The sequence below is a fragment of the Peromyscus eremicus genome, chromosome 9, assembly GCF_949786415.1.
Source record: "Peromyscus eremicus chromosome 9, PerEre_H2_v1, whole genome shotgun sequence".
NCBI lineage: Eukaryota > Metazoa > Chordata > Mammalia > Rodentia > Cricetidae > Peromyscus > Peromyscus eremicus.
In genome coordinates, this window is record NC_081425.1 from 76,774,422 (window position 1) to 76,793,150 (window position 18,729).

General features: G+C 46.3%; 1 protein-coding gene across 1 annotated transcript; it reads right to left on the reverse strand.

Moving 5' to 3' along the window:
- Window positions 1-6,353: 6,353 nt before the first annotated feature.
- On the reverse strand, window positions 6,354-12,188 carry LOC131919060 (disks large homolog 5-like). Its single transcript, XM_059273119.1, has 4 exons — window positions 12,178-12,188; window positions 11,574-11,985; window positions 7,478-7,593; window positions 6,354-6,546 (listed from the first exon to the last, which is right to left on the reverse strand). Exons 1-4 carry the CDS (start codon window positions 12,186-12,188, stop codon window positions 6,354-6,356), a joined length of 732 nt encoding a protein of 243 aa, XP_059129102.1.
- Window positions 12,189-18,729: the final 6,541 nt, after the last annotated feature.

Genomic DNA, 18,729 nt, shown 5'->3' on the forward strand with positions numbered 1-18,729 from the left:
TTCAAATGTATGAAGAATAATTTCAAAGAATTTATGTTGGAAAACGTATCTCTCTTTAAAATGAGTGACAATCACTCAAGCCACAAAGGAAAAGTTGGTAAACTTGACTATTGAAGCCCCTTCTAGAGGCTTCAGGGTGGACATGGGTGGTGGCTGTTGGCTGTCAGCACCTTGGACCATCCTTGCAGTGTTTTGGTGGAGGAGTTCCCATCAGTAGCCCTACCTCTTAATGCAGAGACCAGGTCCCAAATACAAGCCTGAGACATCAACTGGATACCAGAGCTTTTGTTCTAGAGAAATGGAGGAGTCCATTCTGCTTGATGATTTGGGGAAGGCTGCATCCCATTTTCAATGTTGTAGATGATACAATCTTCTGAAGCAGCACCAGGAACATTGTCTAAAGCCAGTATTCTTGGGGACACACACTGCAGTGCCCTTGCTCATCATGGAAGTGTCAGTGGGAGCTCTGCAATAAGACTTTCTCTGGACTATTATGTGCTTCCTGGTGCTGATGCTTCCAAATCCTGCCTCTTTAACCATCAGTAAACTTCAAATCCCAATAAAACATTTTGTGCTTTCAAAGCAATTGGAGTCTTCTACCTGTTGTATACAACAAAGACTCCACAGAAGTCTTCCCAGGTTCTCCTGTTTTAAGAGGGAGTTTTTGGCTTTTTTGTGTTGTTTTTCCATTTGTCTTTCCTTTTCAGGATGCATGGAGTGAGCAAGAAGGCGTCTGGAGGATTTAAAGTCCAAAACACATGGCCTGAGGAACCCCACTCTTTCTGACTGCTGCATTGTGTTTGCTGTGTTGGGCCTTTCTTCCTTTTTCTTTAAAGGACACCCGTTTCTCCCTCCTGGAGCCCATTTCCACCACAGTTACTACCAGGCACATCGTACTGATTTCCATGTCTAATCTCCTATTGTATAGAAACTGGATTTCCAGCTGATCCCCTCCTTCCCAAGAACCAGAGATGGGTGTTTAGCCCTATTTCAGCCACCCATGGCCACAAGGAGGCCAATAAAGTCATCATGACCATGGGATCTACAGCTGAACCAGATGTAAAATGGTTATTGTCACTCCATCCTTTCACTCTCTAAGGGAGCCATTTGCTCAAGAATATTAGTGAAGAGGGAAATATGACCATGATGGCTATTCTTGGTTGTCAATGAAAATATATATGATATTAACTAAAATCAAAATATATAGATCACATATATGGGAGATTTCATTTGAAGTAGGAGGATCTACTTCTAGTCCTGCTCTTTGAGGTAGGAAGTCCCACCTTGAATTCAGACTTTACCCAGATGTAATCTCGATCACCCCTTCTGCTAGAAGGTTGTATAATGAAATGGCAGAAGGAAGATTTACTCTTTCTCTGCTTGCTCTTGCCTTGTGAGCACATCCATTCCTTCAATGGAATTAGAACCTACTTCTTTAAGATTACAGCATAGACTACAGACAACTAAGACATCCAGTCTTGTGGACAGAGCAACTACTGGATTCTTGGACTTTCCATCATAGCCATCCTTGTATAGTCTGGACCACAGACTGGAAGTCATTCTAACAAATCCCTTTTCTAGACATAGAGAGCTTCAAGTTATAACTTCTGTTACTCTAGAGACCCCCGACTAACACACCAAGCATGTAGAGAGGACATTCTAGAGCACTTTGTGTCTCAGCTATGTCACAGATTCCCCAATGGCCACCTTCCCTTAACCCTTCTTCAGGTGATGCTCTCAAATGGAATGCAGAGTAATACAATTAAAGTAGGGCCTCAGATGGAGAGATTCTAGGGTAAGTGAGGACCGGAAACAAATCCCCGTGTCTTAGCTTTTGTGGGCCATGACTGGGCACCCCCTACCCACATGAAGATCAGAGGACAATTTGTCAGAGGTTTGTTGTCTCCATCAATCATGTGAGTGCCAGGGAAGAAACTAAGGCCTATTGGCCTGGCAGCAGATACCTTTGCCCACTGAGCCAATTGTCCAGGTGATCACAACATCCATGGAATTGAATGAGTTTTGTATCTATATTGATGATCTATTGTATATATGTTCTTTATTCATAGAGAGTAGATTTTTTTCTACTCTTGTTTGACTGCACCAGTTTGGGATCCCACAGGATTAATCCCTCCACACATTAACTCTCTGATTCAGTCTCAGAAGTCAGATCTGGTCCGGGGAGCTTCACAAGAATACAGCACTCATCTGGAAGGAACCCTTCTTCAATATACAGTGAGATCTGCTGTGGGAAAAGAGCAGCATCAACCATCCCTCACCCTTCCTAGCCTTGCACAGGTGTGCTCTCCATCAGAGGCACATGGCTTTTGCTGCAGGCTTCATCCACTCTGGCTGGTCTGAAGCTTCCTCCCAACACTTAGCTGGAGCATCAAGAGGGACTCCTAACCACACCTACAACACCAGGAGGATCTTCTCATTTCTGCATTTTATCAGATGGCCCTAATCTTTATTGTCATCCAATGTGAGATGTGAGAGATCTGCTCCAACGCTGACAATAAGTGATGCTGGAGCAGGATCCTGAACCCATGAACACCTTGCATGGTTGCATGGCATCCTAAGACAATTACCACCATGCCTACATCATGTATTTGTCCCTATTGAACTCCTGAACTTTCTCTTTTTGCTTAGGGCTGATTCATTCCAACTAATACAGCACACGTGGCTAGAAAGAAAAAAGCCAAGTGTAGGAGCTGAAGAGATGGCTCCTTTATTTTGAGTAATTGTTTCTCTCCCAAAGAAAAAACAGAGCAGCTAAAAAGCATCCTTAACTCCAGTTTCAGTGGAATTTGATGCCCTCTTCTGGCCTCTGGTGTAATCGCATGCATGTAGTATAGAGCCCTTCAGCAGGAAAAACATCCATACATATAAATAAAGAAATCTTAAAAAAAAAAAAAAGTTGCACTAATGCATCATTAAGGCCTACAGCAGCAAAAAAATAATGTGAAAACTTATCTTTGAATTCAATCTGTCTGTTATTTGGTTATCACAAGAGCTATATTTCAAAGAAATCAGACGCAGATAGCTCTGGTTTTTTAATTTGTTTTTATTTAATATTTTATTGATTCTCCTTTGGTTTCATATCCCACATCAATATTCCACTCTTCCAAATACCTATTCCTTTGCATCTGTGCTCTGCCCTTGATACTTCCCATCTAAAATAAAACAATATAAAGAAAAATGCAAAATGCAAAATGAAAAGAAAACAAACAAAAATCTTGCTGAGGAATCTGTATTGTGGCCCAGTGAGTCATACATAACACCCTTTCGCCTATATATCTGTTCTTGCAAGTATTCCTGGCCTCTGACTTCTCCTACACTGTCAATAATCCACCCTCACTGGGGCTCCTCTTGGATATAGAATTGATGTCTGTGTCATAGAGATCCTGCAGCTCTGATCTGCAGATCTGGGCCATTCACAAGCTCCTGCAGTTCATAGATGAAGAGGGTGTTAGGGTGGGATAACTTATAGCCCTGGTTCTGAACCTGGGTGGTAGCTGGGTTAGTGAGCCCACCAGCTGTCCCTGATCGTCACACCTGAGCAAGCTCTCCAACTCTGCCCCAGCTAAATCACCAAATGTAGCAGGCAGAAAGAACAGAGGACAATTCTCCTCATTTCAGGCCCTCATATCTGGGTCACCCACATTTAGACCACAAGAAACAGCTCTGCTGTTTGGACAGGCAAGGTGCTGGGCCCACTCTCCCCATTGTTGCAGTTGGTCAGGGGCAGACCCAGCTCTTCTGTTCTCAGGCCCCAGAGGCCAACTCTCCCACCAGCTTCAGATAGCATATGCTCAGGTGGGGTAGGCATCTTTCCCTCACCCTTGCCAACACAGGTCAGAAGAAGGGGAGCAGTGTCAGCTCTTCTGCTCTCACACCCTCAGGGCCAGCTCCCCTGCACCACCACTAACAAGGACAGCTCTACATGCTGCTCAGTCCAGGTGCAGGATCCACTCTCCAAGTGTTGCAGTTGGTGAGGGGCAGATCCAGTTCTCCCTAGTGCTGCAGCCCGTGAGGGGCAGGGTTAACTTTTTTAATCCCTATCCTGTCTTCAGTGGTAACAGGAGCCACTGACACCAACATAAACTGAGGATGTGGCAGGGCAAATGTTCCAGACATGGCCCTTAGCAGCAGCCTAGGCCTGGAGGCTACCATGGTCCCTGGTGGCAGCACAGGCCACTGAGAGCTGTATGGCCCTGGAAGAAGGACAGCCCTTGAGACTAAGATGGTCCTGTGTGTCTCTTGATTGGCAACATGGGCCACAGACACTGGTTGTATTTGCAACATGGACCCAGACATGTTGCTAGGCTGCTTGATGGGTCTGTATGTCTCCATAGCTTTTTTGGTAATGCAGGTCACTCAGATCACCATGGACCCAGCAGCAGTACCTAAGTGGGTCCATGTGGTAGCCCAGATTCCAAGCATCTGAACTGTCTTTGATGGCGTCTGGAGCCTGGGACATCAATTCAGACCCTAGTTTAAGCAGGGCCTTGGACACAGATGTGGCCCTTGGCAACCATCCTGGCACAGATGTGACTATGGTTCTGTGTGGCAGCACAGTCCTCTAAAACACACACGTCACCTATGGGATCATATCCTTTGACAGTACCATAGTCACAGGTGGTGGCCCAGACTGAAGGTGGCTGCAGAGCCCTCAGTGGTAACAGGAGTCACATATATCAACACAGAGGCTCACATCTGTGTCAGGGCCATGGACAAGATATGGCCCTTGATTGCCCATACAGGGAAATCACCAAGGCCTGGATGGCAAGCAGGTCTAGGAGTTTTTGCACACTCCCTTAGTAAATGTTTAGATTCCTGAGAGGCATTAGAGCAGTATTGTTGTGTTTCATTAATATGGTTCACATGATCATTTCATAAAATGTGTATACAGAATACTATAGTTTAGGGATAGCTAAAGTTATGTCCAGAAAGAACAGCATGGATACTTTTTCTATCATGAAATGGGTATACACAGAGATGGCAACACCATCCACATCCAAAGTCCTGTGTATCCCTAACTTGGCTGGGAACTCACTATGTAACCGAAACTGGGCACACTAGAGTTCTGTAGTTACAGATGGTTCTGGAGCTATAGGAATGAAATATCACACATGACCTAGAAACTGATATTAAGAGTGAAGAGTTAGAAACTGTCTGTCTAGAACAACTTGACATCAAGATAGTCAGTCTTCCATGACGGATTTCACACCACATGAGGAGGGCTAAGGACTCAGTGAGCTTGCCAAATCATGGACATTAAACTGACAGAAAAAGTCTTGCTCACCAACATCTCTACCCTTCACATTATTGTATCCTTCACAAGGAACACATTCTGTTGAATGTCAGGGTTCGCAGTAACTCTTGTCTCAGGTTTTCTGTGTCTGAAGCTCATTAGTGATGCTTTCTTTTCTTCAGGAATACTGAGTCAACAGACCATGGATGTGATGGGGCTGGACCACCTGGAGGTCAGCTGGTGTCTGTCTCACTGGTGAGATCACAGCTGAAAGAGGTGTCTTCATCTGAGGGGGCCTTGACACTAGGGTGGAGAATGTTGCACGATCAAGCTGACTGCGGCTTCTATGGCTTCCTCAGTTGTCCCTCAAGAGCTGCTGTCAGTGTAGGAAAGGCTATCATATCTATGGCTTCCTCAGTTGTCCCTCAAGAGCTGCTGTCAGTGTAGGAAAGGCTATCATACCTAAAGCAGTTTGGCTGGGACACAGCTAGATAAACTTTGAGCCCAGAGCAATACTGACCAGAGAAATCAGTCTTAAGAGTTCGGAATAGGAAATCACATTTTTATTTACAAAAAAAAATACAGTCATTTTACTCAATAGTGCCTTAAAAGGAGCACAATATGAACAGTAAACAGCCTTATCAAAATACCAAACAACAAGAACAAAAGAAAGAACAAATGAATTCAAAACCTCAAACCATAACAAAGAAAACCAAAAAACCCAAACCAAACAAAACCCAACAAAACAATCAAACAAAAAAAATTAAGTTAAGCAGCTTGCTTAATTAAAATAATAAGATTAGGTTAATCATGCAACAGACTTTGAAGCACAGACCAACAGCCTGTGGCTGGCCTTGGAAACATGGTAGGAAGGCAGTCGCAATTGTAAAAAGCATTTTCAAAGCAAGTATAGCCATGCTTCCTTGGAATCTCATAGGATGTCTTCTTCTGAGGAGGCTTCGGTCCAAGGGTGGGGAACACCATGGGTTCATGATGTCTGTGCCTTCTTTGTCCTCCTCAGTCCTCTCATAGCTGCTGTGAGAGAAGGAAAGGCAATCAGTCCCAGAAGCAGCCTGCCTGGGCCACAGGCTAGACAAAATCAGGGTCTATTCACATCGGAAGCCAATGTCAAGAGCCCCCAGTCCCCATGAATGCCATGGTTGCAGGGGTTGGAATGCAGTGGTGGCTCACTTGCCTGTGATACTTCCTGCTCCTGCTGCAGCAGCTCTGTCTGCAGGAGGCTCTCATCCTGGGCTGTGACATGTTCCAGCTTGTGGTGCAGATTTTCTGACCTAGAGGAGGAAGGCAGTTAGGGACAGGCCTGGTGGGGACCTGCTATCTCAGCTCTTGAGCCTGAACCAGCTCTAGTCAGCTGGACAGTCCAGCATGATCTTTCAGCTGAGGTCATTCCCTGCATTTCCTAGCAGAGAAATGTCAGCTTATACCTGGGTCTGGGTTTTATTCTCAGCTAAAATCTACTAGAAAATGAACTGAGAACTACACTATGCTGGGCAAGAAATTCAGCATGTTTTTCCAGTTCTCTAGATACACTGTTGTGAGAAAAAAATAACAGTGTCTGATAAACAGTTCAGGGCAGATGTACATGGCCCTGATTAGATACCAGGTGAATGAGCAACCTGGGAAACTGAATGTAGACCCTCTAGAGAGCCTACAAAATAAAAGCAGTGAAGGTTCTGATTATTCCTACAGCACAGAAACCTGCCTGAGTTCAACACCTCAACCCCTAAATAATCTTATGTCCAGTAAAATCTTTTCACAGGAGACAGATGCACAGTGCAGAGAGCCTGTAATCAGCAAGAGTGTGCTGCATGCAGATCTGTCCAAAATAGGAACTTTTCTGTAAAGGTGATGTTTTAAAAGGAAAATAAAGTGACAGGAACACACCCTGTCCTCCAGAAGTATCCCGCCTCCTGCTAGACTGAGGACTACCATAGCGAGATTTATGTGGTGACACAGGGGACACTGAGAAGATACCAGAGAGCTCAGGAGGGAATAAGGGTACACATTCCCCAGAAACATTAAAGCTCAAACATAGTGTTTCCTGGAGAAGTTCTTGTGAACTGGGCTAGCACAATACCCTGAGGTGGTCTTTCCGTGGCTGTGGCTGAGAGCCATCCAGATGGGGAGAATCCCAAAAGGACAGAGATCCAGGGACAGGTGACCTACATCATTCTAACTGCTCCTCCCAGCCTGGGCTCCCACCTCATCTCAGAGACACTGAAGTGATGTTGCAGCTTTTCTGCCAAGTCCCTTTGCTGGGTGACCAGCTCCTTCTGCTTCAGGAGGTCCTTCAGTCTTTCCTCCAGGTTTTCCTGCTCCTGTGCATTAGAAGATTGTGTTCTCAGTGGACTTTTGCTCACTCACATGGACACACATAAAGTCATGAAAGCACACAAGTACATGTATGCACACATACAAGCACACTGTAATGCACTAACATGTTTTTTCCCAGCTAATGCTAATATAAAGAGCAATCACCAGAAATACTATTGAGAAGAAGATTAACTTTTGTTGGATGAGAAACAAACACAGTGAGTATGAGAGATCGGCAGTTCAGACACTGAATTGCCTGTCCTGTAACCTAATGCACAGGCAGGTAGACCTCCGGGGTCCTGGCCCATTAGCCAACCCTGCTTAGGAAGTTCCCCAAGCTGTGCAGTTTAGGAATTAACCCCAGCACAGGACCACTGCATGGTGGTGGACCAGACCACTGGTCTTGTTCAGTGCTTCCCAGTTGCCCTCAAGGTGAGCAAATTCCTCCAAGAGAAGCTCCCTTTACCACAGGCTACCTCACTTCAGACCCAAAGCAATGAGCTCAGGAAACTAGAAAATCTCCACAACCAGGATGCAAAAGGAACAGTTCCTCCCTGTAAGGTGATCATTTCAGAAGTTTGTATGAGTAACAAAAGGCTGACTAAATCAGAGTCAAATGATATTCCATGGAAGGGCTCAACCACACTGTACTACACTCTTCCAATAATGGACATCTAGATAGTTTCTACTAGAGGCTACTCTGAGGAACGCTGCTAAATCTCTGCTGCCCTCTAGCTTCTCTAGGGACATCTACTTCATGTTCTGGATCACTGTGTCACCTGGGGATTGCAGTTCAACCTTCTGAAGAATTGTTTGTGGCTTCTCACTGCACTATATCATTTTATATGACCAGCAATATCTGAGGGTCCTCATTTCTCCCAGCCCTCATGAGGCGGATTTTAACTCAGAATGAAGAACTCTGAAGAAAAGCAGTTACTGAGTGCTGCAGGCACAGCACATGGTGAGTGCTTCACACCATCATGAGCCTAAGTTGGGTGTGCTGAGACAGCCCCCTTCTCACACCTCAGCATGGCTAGGGGACTCCTGCTGGACTTGGATGCAGAAAGATGCACACTGCAAGTCAGACTCTCTCAACCAATAACATCCAGTCCAAGCTCCACAGCCAAGGTAAACTGAGCCAAGGTTAGGCAAAAGTGGAAAGAAAGTGGTAGCAGGCAATGGGGATAAGGACAAGACAGGGCACAGAGAAGACAAAGTAAGCCACAGACCATTGAGTATGCAGTCACCATTCACCCCGGGCAGAGAAGGGACACAAACTCTCAGCCAGCCAATCCTGCCTCAAAGACACAATGGCCTCGATTTCCTGTACCAAGTTCCTTTGGTTTGCTCCAAGGATTTCCTTGCAGATAAAAGTTTTTGACTCTACATATACTGAAAACCACTGAGATACAGCAGTTTTTCTATCCTTTCATTCTAGAGAGCTAGGTGGACATGTAGAAAGATGGGCAAAAGAATACAGAATTTGATAGATGCCAAGTGTGTGGGCACAGTACATTCTCAATAATGTTGGGTCTCCATCATCATTAAAGATGTTTCATGAATAAGTTTGGAGAAATACACACACACACACATACACACACACACATACACACACACACACACACACACACACACACACACACAAGTTTACACATTCACACACAGAAGCACATACTTGCACTCATAAGCACCCATACTCCCAACACACACAAGCACTTACCCCTACACATACAGGAAACATGGGCACAGAAACACCCATTAACCCACACAAGGTCATAAACACAAACATAAAGGAACACTACTGTAGAAAGAGCAGCCAGAATTCACACACACACAGAGAGGTTCACCCTCACAGTTGGACAGAAATGCAAACACAGATACACACACACATACACACACACACACACACACACACACACACACACACACTTCCTGAACATATGGCCAAGAGAGGACTGCTGCCTTGTAGCAGCTTTTCTGCTCTGGGGGAGGTCATGGGTCTTCCCTGCTGTGTACAAGGCTCTTAGACTCAGCCAGCCTCTGCTACCCTGGCCTGCACTCTTTTCCTTCCATGGTCTTTATACATCCAAACACTCACTGATCCCACAGGTTGCAAGTTAATCCATCATAATATCTTCACTAAACTTACCCTAGCTCCTCCAAGAAGACCTGGATAGCTCAAGTGAAAGAGAGTGACCCATGGTCAACACCCAGGAAGTTGTCAACAGATTACAGGGCGTATGATACGAAATCACCCCAATGTCAGTCAGAAGGAGGCCAGTGACATCACCTGCAGTGCTTTTCAGGAACACAGCACTCCACACAGCTATGAGAGGGAATCTGTTCTAAGACACAGCGATGCACATGACATAGTCAGCAGCACAATGTCAGCAAAGAGATGCACTGTGGGATTCCGTGTTGTGAAGCCAATGAGACAAATCAGACACTTCCTGTTGTGTTAGCTTTGTGTAGTGAAAAGGAAGAAGTCTAATTGATGTTTAAAATAGCTGTATTGTTTGATTTTTGTTATTTATTAAAAAACACATGTCTTGAGACAATTTTTTATCTACAAAAATAAACTTTGAAGAAAAATCTCGTGTTTCTTGGAACCAAACATACAAATATAGAAATGTAAAGCCAAGGATCAATTCAGTGTAATAATGGGTTGATATTGAAAATGGATATAATTATTAAGTCAGCAAATACATAATTCATGTTCACTTCACATTTATTTATGATTTTGAACTGTTTGAATATACATAATGTGATATCTTGGGAATGGGACCTAATCTAAAAACAAAAACAAAAACAAAAAAAAAAAAAAACACATGTATACCAAAGCAATAAAAGTGTATAAACACAACAGAAAGCAATTTAAACTTACTACAATTACATGAGACAAGACAAAAGGTCCCCCTGTGGAAGAGGGGAGCCAGAGTGCTGGCCAGCCAGAATGGCCCAAACAGAAATTTTTAGGTTCATTGAATGACCTGGGCTCAAGGGAACAAGGGAGTGAGCAACAGATGACAACATAGGATTTCATTATGTAGCCTCTGAACACACACATATGCACACATTTACACATGCCTGCATAGATCACACACCGGCCACAGATATCAAAAGTGAGCAGAAAACAAGGAAGGGTACATCGCATTGAGTGAACAATTGAATTTAGACTATACACATCACATGTTTCAGCAGAGACTTACAACACAGCTATCCGTCACTTGGGAACTAAAAATGCCTAGAGGAGAGCACACAGCTTAGTCAAACTATGTTGAAGTGATTGGAGAAAATGTTCTCTTGAAGCCTCAAATCAGTCACTCCAACCCTCAGGCTGTCAAAGTCCTCCCACATCTATGGTCATTCAGTCAGCTCCAGACTGGAAACTCCAGGAGGGGAGAACTGTCCAGCACCACCCACAGAAAACAGGCTGACAAGCTGATACTCAGGCCTCTGACAGTATGAACCAAGAGTTAAGCTAAGGGAAGAGAGCACATTGGGATGTAGGGAGAAAGCAGAAGAGCACATGCCACCCCAAAATTGACCCCAAAATGAGAACTACTCACTTTGCACTGGCCCTGGGCTCTAATTCTTACAAACTGTTTCCTACCTGTGATCTCACATGACATCTGCAAAGCAAATGAGCCACAGGCCACTGACCTAATCAATGAGAGCTCTGTGATATTCTCCAAGTAGCTCTCTGCATAGCAGACTGGTAACATAATAACATGTAGGTGTGTTAGAGCTGACTGACCCATCTCTCTGAATGTACTGCAGCTTCTAGCAGAGCAGGAGGGTTTGTTTGCCAATCATCCAGTATCTTGAAAGAGGCTAACTCTACAGAGAGACTTGTGAATGATCACAGAAATGAACAATTGGATGGTATGTAAGTGGAGTCTGCATGAGTGGTGGATGGTTACATGGGTGTCTTTATGACTATGGTTGGACAGTTGGGCAGCTTGCCCCTACTGCCTCAGCCTACCTGCTGCTGCTCAGCACAGGGGTCACAGATCTTCTCATGGGCCTCCTTCAAGAGTTTCTTCACCTCCTCACAGGTCTTTTGCAGTTCAATCTGCTCCTTCCACAGCTGTATGTTCTGGATCCTCAACACACGTACACTCTTCTTTAGGTGATTGCACTCTCGTAGGAAGCAGCCATGGAAGTAACTGAACCACCAAAGAAAGAAATGGTGAGCCTCAGAGAGGCTGCATTTGCCATCTCTACTTCTAATGCCACTAACCCTGAAAAGTCGGAGGCCCCTAGACAGCCCAAGAATGGAGCTCTCAGTAGCCAAGCCAGCATCACTCAAACGCAGGCCAAATCCAGAGAAAAACCAAATTCCCGATAGATTCAAATTACTTCTGAAAATCCTGGTACCAAAAGGGATCCTGTGCCTCTAAGAACAGGGTGCAGCCCACACCTGTGCTTAACTGTTCATGGTCTTGGGAAGGCATCAGCAGGTACAGGGCAAATACTCTCTGAAGGAGGGCAGAAGTCCCAACCAGAATAAATTCTCTCTACAGAGCCCAGGCAAACCAGATCTGTGAAGCTCCAACCAGAGCCCTGGAGCCCCTGGGCTTCAGGACATCCCCTTCATGATGCAAAGGATATTCCTATCTAAGGGCTCCCACTCCTGGACAATGATGGGAGGGCCTCAGTGTTTTTCCACACTTAGCAAAACTGAGTCCAAGAGGCACAAACCCAAGGGTCACAAAGGAGGATGCTGGCTAAGAGGCACACAGGCTAGAACCAGAGCCTTCACTTTGAGTCAAGGACCAAGAAAGGCAGAAACAGTCCCTCCCAAGCTAGTAGGCACTTACCTAAAGTATTCAGTCTCCTCAATCAGCCCCTTGCACTTGTGCAAGGCATCACTAATCTCCATGGGCAATTTCTGGAGAGCTGACATCACCTGCTTGTGTTCCATTTCAAGCATCTCGAGTTCAAAATTTAGCCTGTGGTAGGGCATGGACCCAGGAGGGAAAAAATCCATGAACACAGGCCAAAAAGAACACATGAAAGAAGCTGTGCCATGGACTACCCCAGTCCAGGGGATGCCAAAGCTTGGCACTTAAACAGTAGGATCTCCTGGTGCTTATTAAACATCCTATCCTGTCCCCAGGACAGAACAGCCAGGAGGTCTAAGGGGAGAAATCCAATGATGCATGAGCACCCACAGTGGGCTTGGAGCTATAGATAAGCGCTCTAAGAAGTTCCCAGGAGTCTGTGTCACATATGTGGACTCACCAGAAACCTATGGGGACATTCTCCTGTCTTCAGAATAGGGTTTCTCATTCCTGGGTGTCTATTGCTACATGGAGGACCAGAGCACACAATCAGTATTTCCAGGAGGGAGCCCCAACTTCAGGATGGTTTTGTAAACTTCATGTGATTCGAATGTTCTACCAAGGTGAGCACAGAGCTCAAAGTGGGGTTCCCTGGCCTCAGCAGTGCCATTGGAAACTATGTTAAATCCTCAGACCATGCCCTCAGACTCTCAGGAACACACACACACACACACACACACACACACACACACACACACACATACACACACACACACCACATGAAATCAGGATGCCCAAGAAATATTGGCATGTGGCATTGTCACAGAGTATAAGAAGACCAGAGGGGAGCTGTGATGAGCTCCAGGCCTTCCAGCCACACCCTGAGATGGATGAGTGGACCAGGCCCCTCCAGCTGCTGCCAGGAGCTTTCAGCACATGGTCATCTGCTGGTCAAGCACAAAGACTCAACACAAACTCACCGCACCTAGCATCTTTCACAAGGCACACCTGTCAAGACCTCTTGAAATGCATATTTAGAGCTCACATACTACTGTCGCTATCCCCAGACTGTGATTCAAGCTATAGGCTCTGCTTTTCATTTGGAGGAAGCAGACAAGCCTGCATCCCCATCTCACTCCTACCCAGGCTCCAAGTTCTGTATTTCAAAAAAACTCATGAAATTAGTTTAGGCAGCAAGACACCATGTTGTTTCACCCTCCTGTTCCTCAGGAAATCTGGGCTTGATACTGTGATGTCATGATGGCCAGCAGAGAACTTGGAATAAACACTACCTGTTGTTCAAATCCTTGTTTGTGTAATTGGCCAGGATTCCACGCAGCTCATTTCTCTCACATTCCATATCATGTAGACGAATGGTGAGTTTCTCTAGTTTTTTCATTTCCTGCACCTGCTCCTGCTCCTGCTCAGTGAAGGTGGAGAGTTGGGATGGTGCTTCCCGAGTAGTCCCTGATGGTAGACAAAGACAAATGAACTTGTATTCTTGAATCGCATAGGACCAGGAGAGTCCATGCTGAGTCCCAAGATGAAGCTTAAGGAAGAGAAAATGCAAGGAACCCAGTGAAGCTTTGGAACAGCAGGGCAGCTATCCTCAAACTGGGGCCCCTGAGCTCTGTCTCTGTCCTCAAGCGCTGTGGATAATCATGTGCCTCCCTCCTTATTGCAGCCCTCTGGTCCTGGAAGGCATAAGCAAGCCCAGCCAAGTAGAATTGGAGGACAGTGTCAGGTCATATCTGATGTGATGCAAGTTAAGTCCTGTTGTCCCTAGTACTTAGCAGCACCAAGGCTTAATCACATGTGCCCAGGACCAAAGCATCTGAAGATCTGCTGTGTGTCCAGGGGAGTTTCTTCACTTCCTATTGGAATCATATTCCCATGGAAACTGAAGAAATCCACTGGGATGAAGTGCAGCCACACCCTACCCAGAGAGAGACATCTCAGCAGTCAATCTGTTCCTCCTGCCCTTCTTTGCCTCTAAGAATGTAGTGAAAGAATTCCCAGCTGCAGCCTGGACAGTTCATAGCTCTCCAGAAACTAACCATCAGAAACTCTTGACTCTGGGTCTGCTCTTTAGAAAGCTCTTTAGAAAGCTGGATTGGCCCATTGTTACTCAGAAACCGCCTGCTGCTGAGCTCTACTACCAGAAATCTCAGTTAAAGTTCACTTCTTCCAGCACACTTCTCTAACTCTGCTCAGGAGTCACTGTGCCTTAGACCGAACCATCTATTTCTCCAGGTTTGACACTGAGGCCAGCTTCCTTCTTCCTCTCTTTGGTCTCTCCATGTTCTCCATTCTCTCTCCCAAGCAGCCTGCTCAGTCTTGCCAACATGTCTATGAGAACTGAATGAATAACCCACAGGCATTGGTGTTACCACAACACGGTGACATCATAGAGATTACCAAGGACTCTCCAGGATAGAATAGAATCACCATAGAAGGGATGATTAGGGTCACCTCCAGCAGACCTCACTTATCCATTAACTAGCTCTTCTCCACTTCACCAGAACCATGTTGCCATTCCCAGGAGCCTTCCCAGAAACACAAGGGAAGACCTTCAACACCTCCTCCTTACAAAGCCAGAGATCTCTTTCTGTTTCATTAGAGTATAATCACTACTTCATGTATGGGAAGATGAAGACTCACTTCAAAACACATCCCAGGAAATGACTGGCCCCTTGTTGAGATCCCCAAACAATAACATGAGAAATAAAGTTTGCTAAATAACACGAGAAATAAAGGTCAGGATGGAGGAGAGGAAAGATCAGTCCCCTGATGTCAACAAGCACATTGTGGAGGATCCACAAGGCTGTTACTGTATGTGGGTGTGGTGGGAGCTTATGGGTGTCCTGTCAGAACAAAGAAATGTCCCTTAGTTAGTGAGAAAAATTTCCCTGAATCATCAGTCCAATAAATTCCAGCCAACACAATATTAGCCAATGTGTGATCAACTAGTGACATGTCAGGCTGGAGATGCTAATACTAGGGTTCTCCAGGTGAGCCCTGAGACAAAAAGAGCAAACACTCCCATTAATCGTCCATTCCTGCACTCAAGTTTGAGGAAAGATGAATGGCTAGAGGCAGGCCAGACACAGACATGTAAGGACAAATGTGTCACAGTCATGGGAGAGTATGTAGTGTGTCACTGCTATGTTGCTTCACCTAGAGCTACACAAAGACTAATTTCTTGATCTGGAGCCACCTGTGACAGTGCACATGCCCTTAGGAAGGAAATGGGCACAGCCAGCTTAAAGAATACTCATCGGAGCATGTGAAGGGCAGGCAAAGGACACAGGAGACATATTATTAGGGTTCATTTGCCCTAGACCCTTCCCAGAGCCTCAGTTCACACTTGAGAATTTCCTGGCAGTCCTGAAATGAGGAGCTAGCACCATATTTAGCCTGGATTGCAAATTCTTCAGAAGTCTGGAGTGTGGATTCAGAAGTGTACTTGGTGGTACCAAGAACAAATGATTGATGTGGGGTAAACCATGTCCATTCAGATGTTATATCTCACTGACAAACAATTTAGACAAAGTTAAGTATCTCAGTAATTCCCTATTCTAGAAGTCAAAGCACAGTACCTGCCCTATGCACCACCTCATCTCAGTCAAACCTGACCCACTGAAGGATGCTCAGGAAGTAACTTGAAGATGAGACTTTGCTCTAGCAGCTTCTCAAAGACAAGACTTGAGTCTCCCCCTCTGTGGATGTCAGTTCTCCCATCTCTCTATAGGGAGGAGGATGTCTCAGAAGTCAGCAGGTTTCCTCTGTCTCCCTAGACAATGTGACCCAGGGTGCATCCTCCTAAGGCTTATTCACGGCTACAGAGTATGCACTGTAGCTTCAGAGCCCTCAGCCAAGTGCTTTGCAAAACCAGGAGAAAATTGCTACTGTCACACTCAGGTAGTGTATGGATGCCTACCTCACTTACTCTATGCTTCAGACTGTCATGATAATGGGAAAGCCATGTAGGGGCAGAACAAGGTCACCAGATTCACAAAGCAGTCCTTAATGATAGTCCAAGACACCCAGAGCTGGCAGGATGGAGACAGTATCCGTCCAGGTCCACTGAATCTAACAGCTCTCAGGCTGAACTGCAGACCTTTGTGCCATCAACAATTGGTAACTCAGAAACCTCAGGGGCCCTTGAAAGACAGCAGCACTTGGTGGCTCCTGCCCTGCTAGTGGCTGTGATGTCAAGTATGAGAACCTCAGGCTTTGCCAGGGTACTCTCCTTTCCCTATTATTACTGGCACATAACTACAGGACTCCAGTATGTGTGTAGCAGGGGTTGGGGGAGACACAGTTATGGTACAGAAATCTCATTAACTACTCTGTGCCCGCTTTCCCACTCAGAGTGAAAGCAGATGGTACCCAGCAAAGCAGCTAAAGCCTTGTCAATTCCTAAATCTGTCAAACTAACCATCATGGATCCTTGATCTGGGTCTGCTCTGTAAGAACCCAGAACAGGATAGGCCTTTTCCTTCCCACAAGTTCCCAGCTCTTGAGCCCTAGCTCTGGAAGGCTCAAGACCATCACATCCAGAAAGCTGCCCAGCCCTACTGGACTCACTGTGTCTTTCCCAGCACCAGAGATTTCTCCATGTTTTCCAGTGAGACCTAGGGCCTGCTTCCTTCTTCCTTGTTCTGGTCTCTCCATGCTGTGTATTGTCTCTCTCAACTAGACGCCTCAGTCTTGACCACATCTCTGTAGGTGAAACTTACAGCACTGAACTAATGTCCTAAGCTCACGTGGTGTTGCTACAACACTAGTGACATCACGGTATTCCAAGAGCTCTCCAGGATACAGTAGAATTCCAGAGAAGAGACTGCTGATGTCATGGGCCACAGCCTTTGCTTCCTTGCTGATTCTTCCTCAACTGACCAGAAGCTGAGGTTTCTTTCCAGGAGTCTCTGCTGTGACACAGGAAAGGGAAGGGAAAGGGAAGGGAAGGGAAGGGAAGGGAAGGGAAGGGAAGGGAAGGGAAGGGAAGGGAAAAGTGAAGGGAAGGGAAGGGAAGAAGGGAGGGGAAGGGAAGAAGGGAAGGGAAGAAGGGAAGTGAAGAAGGGAAGGGAAGAAGGGAAGGGAAGAGAAAGGGAAGGGGAAGGGAAGGGGAGGGGAAGGGGAGGGGAAGGGAAAGGGAAGGGGAAGGGAAGGGGAAAGGAAGGGGAAGGGAAGGGGAAGGGAAAGGGAAGGGAAAGGGAAGGGAAGGGGAAGGGAAGGGAAGGGGAAGGGAAGGGAAGGGAAGGGAAAGGGAAGGGGAGGGGAAGGGGAGGGGAAGGGAAAGGGAAAGGGAAGGAAAAGGGAAGGGAAAGGGAAGGGACAGGGAAAGGAAAGGGAAAGGAAGGGAAGGGGAAGGAAGGGAAGGGGAAGGGAAGGGGAAGGGAAGGGAAAGGGAAAGGAAGGGAAAGGGAAGGGAAAGGGAAAGGAAAGGGAAGGGAAGGGGAAGGGAAGGAAGGGGAAGGGAAAGGGAAGGGAAGGGGAAGGGAAGGGAAGGGGAAGGGAAGGGAAGGGAAGGGAAGGGAAGGGAAGGGAGAAGGGAAGGGGAAGGGAAAGGGAAGGGAAGGGAAAGGGAAGGGAGGGAAGGGAAAGGAAAGGAAAGGAAAGGAAGGGAAAGGGAAAGGGAAAGGGAAGGGAAAGGGAAGGGAAGGAAGGGGAAGGGAAGGGAAGAGGAAGGGAAGGGAAGGGGAAGGGAAGGGAAGGGATAGGAAGGGAAGGGAAGGAAGGGAAAGGGAAGGGAAGGGAAGGGAAGGGGAAGGGCAGGGGAAGGGGAGGGGAAGGGAAAGGGGAAGGGAAAGGGGAAGGGAAGGGAGGAAAGAGAAGGGAAAGGGAAAGGGAAGGGAAAGGAAGGGATAGGGAAGGAAAGGGAAAGGAAAGGGAAAGGGAAGGGAGAAGGGGCAAGGGAAAGGGAAAGGGATTGGAAGGGGAAGGGAAGGGAAGGGGAAGGGAAGGGAAATGGGAAGGGAAGGGGAAGGGATGGGAAGGGGAAGGGAAGGGAAGGGGAAGGGAAAGGGAAGGGAAGAAAAGGGGAAGGAAAGAGAAGGGAAAGGAAGGGAAAGGGAAGGGAAAGGGAAGGGAAGGGAAGGGAAAGGGAAGACAGGGAAAAGGGAAGAAAGGAAAAGGAAGAAGGGAAAGGAAGAATGGAAAGGGAAGAAGAAAAAAAGGGAAGAAGGGGAAAAGGGAAGAAGGGAAAAAGGGAAGAAGGGAAAAAAAGGGAAGAAGGGAAAAAAGGGAAGGGAAAAAAGGAAAGGAAAAAAAGGAAGGGGAAAAGGGGAAGGGAAAAGGGGAAGGGAAAAGGGGAGGGAAGGGAAAAACGGAGGGAAGGGAAAAAGGAAG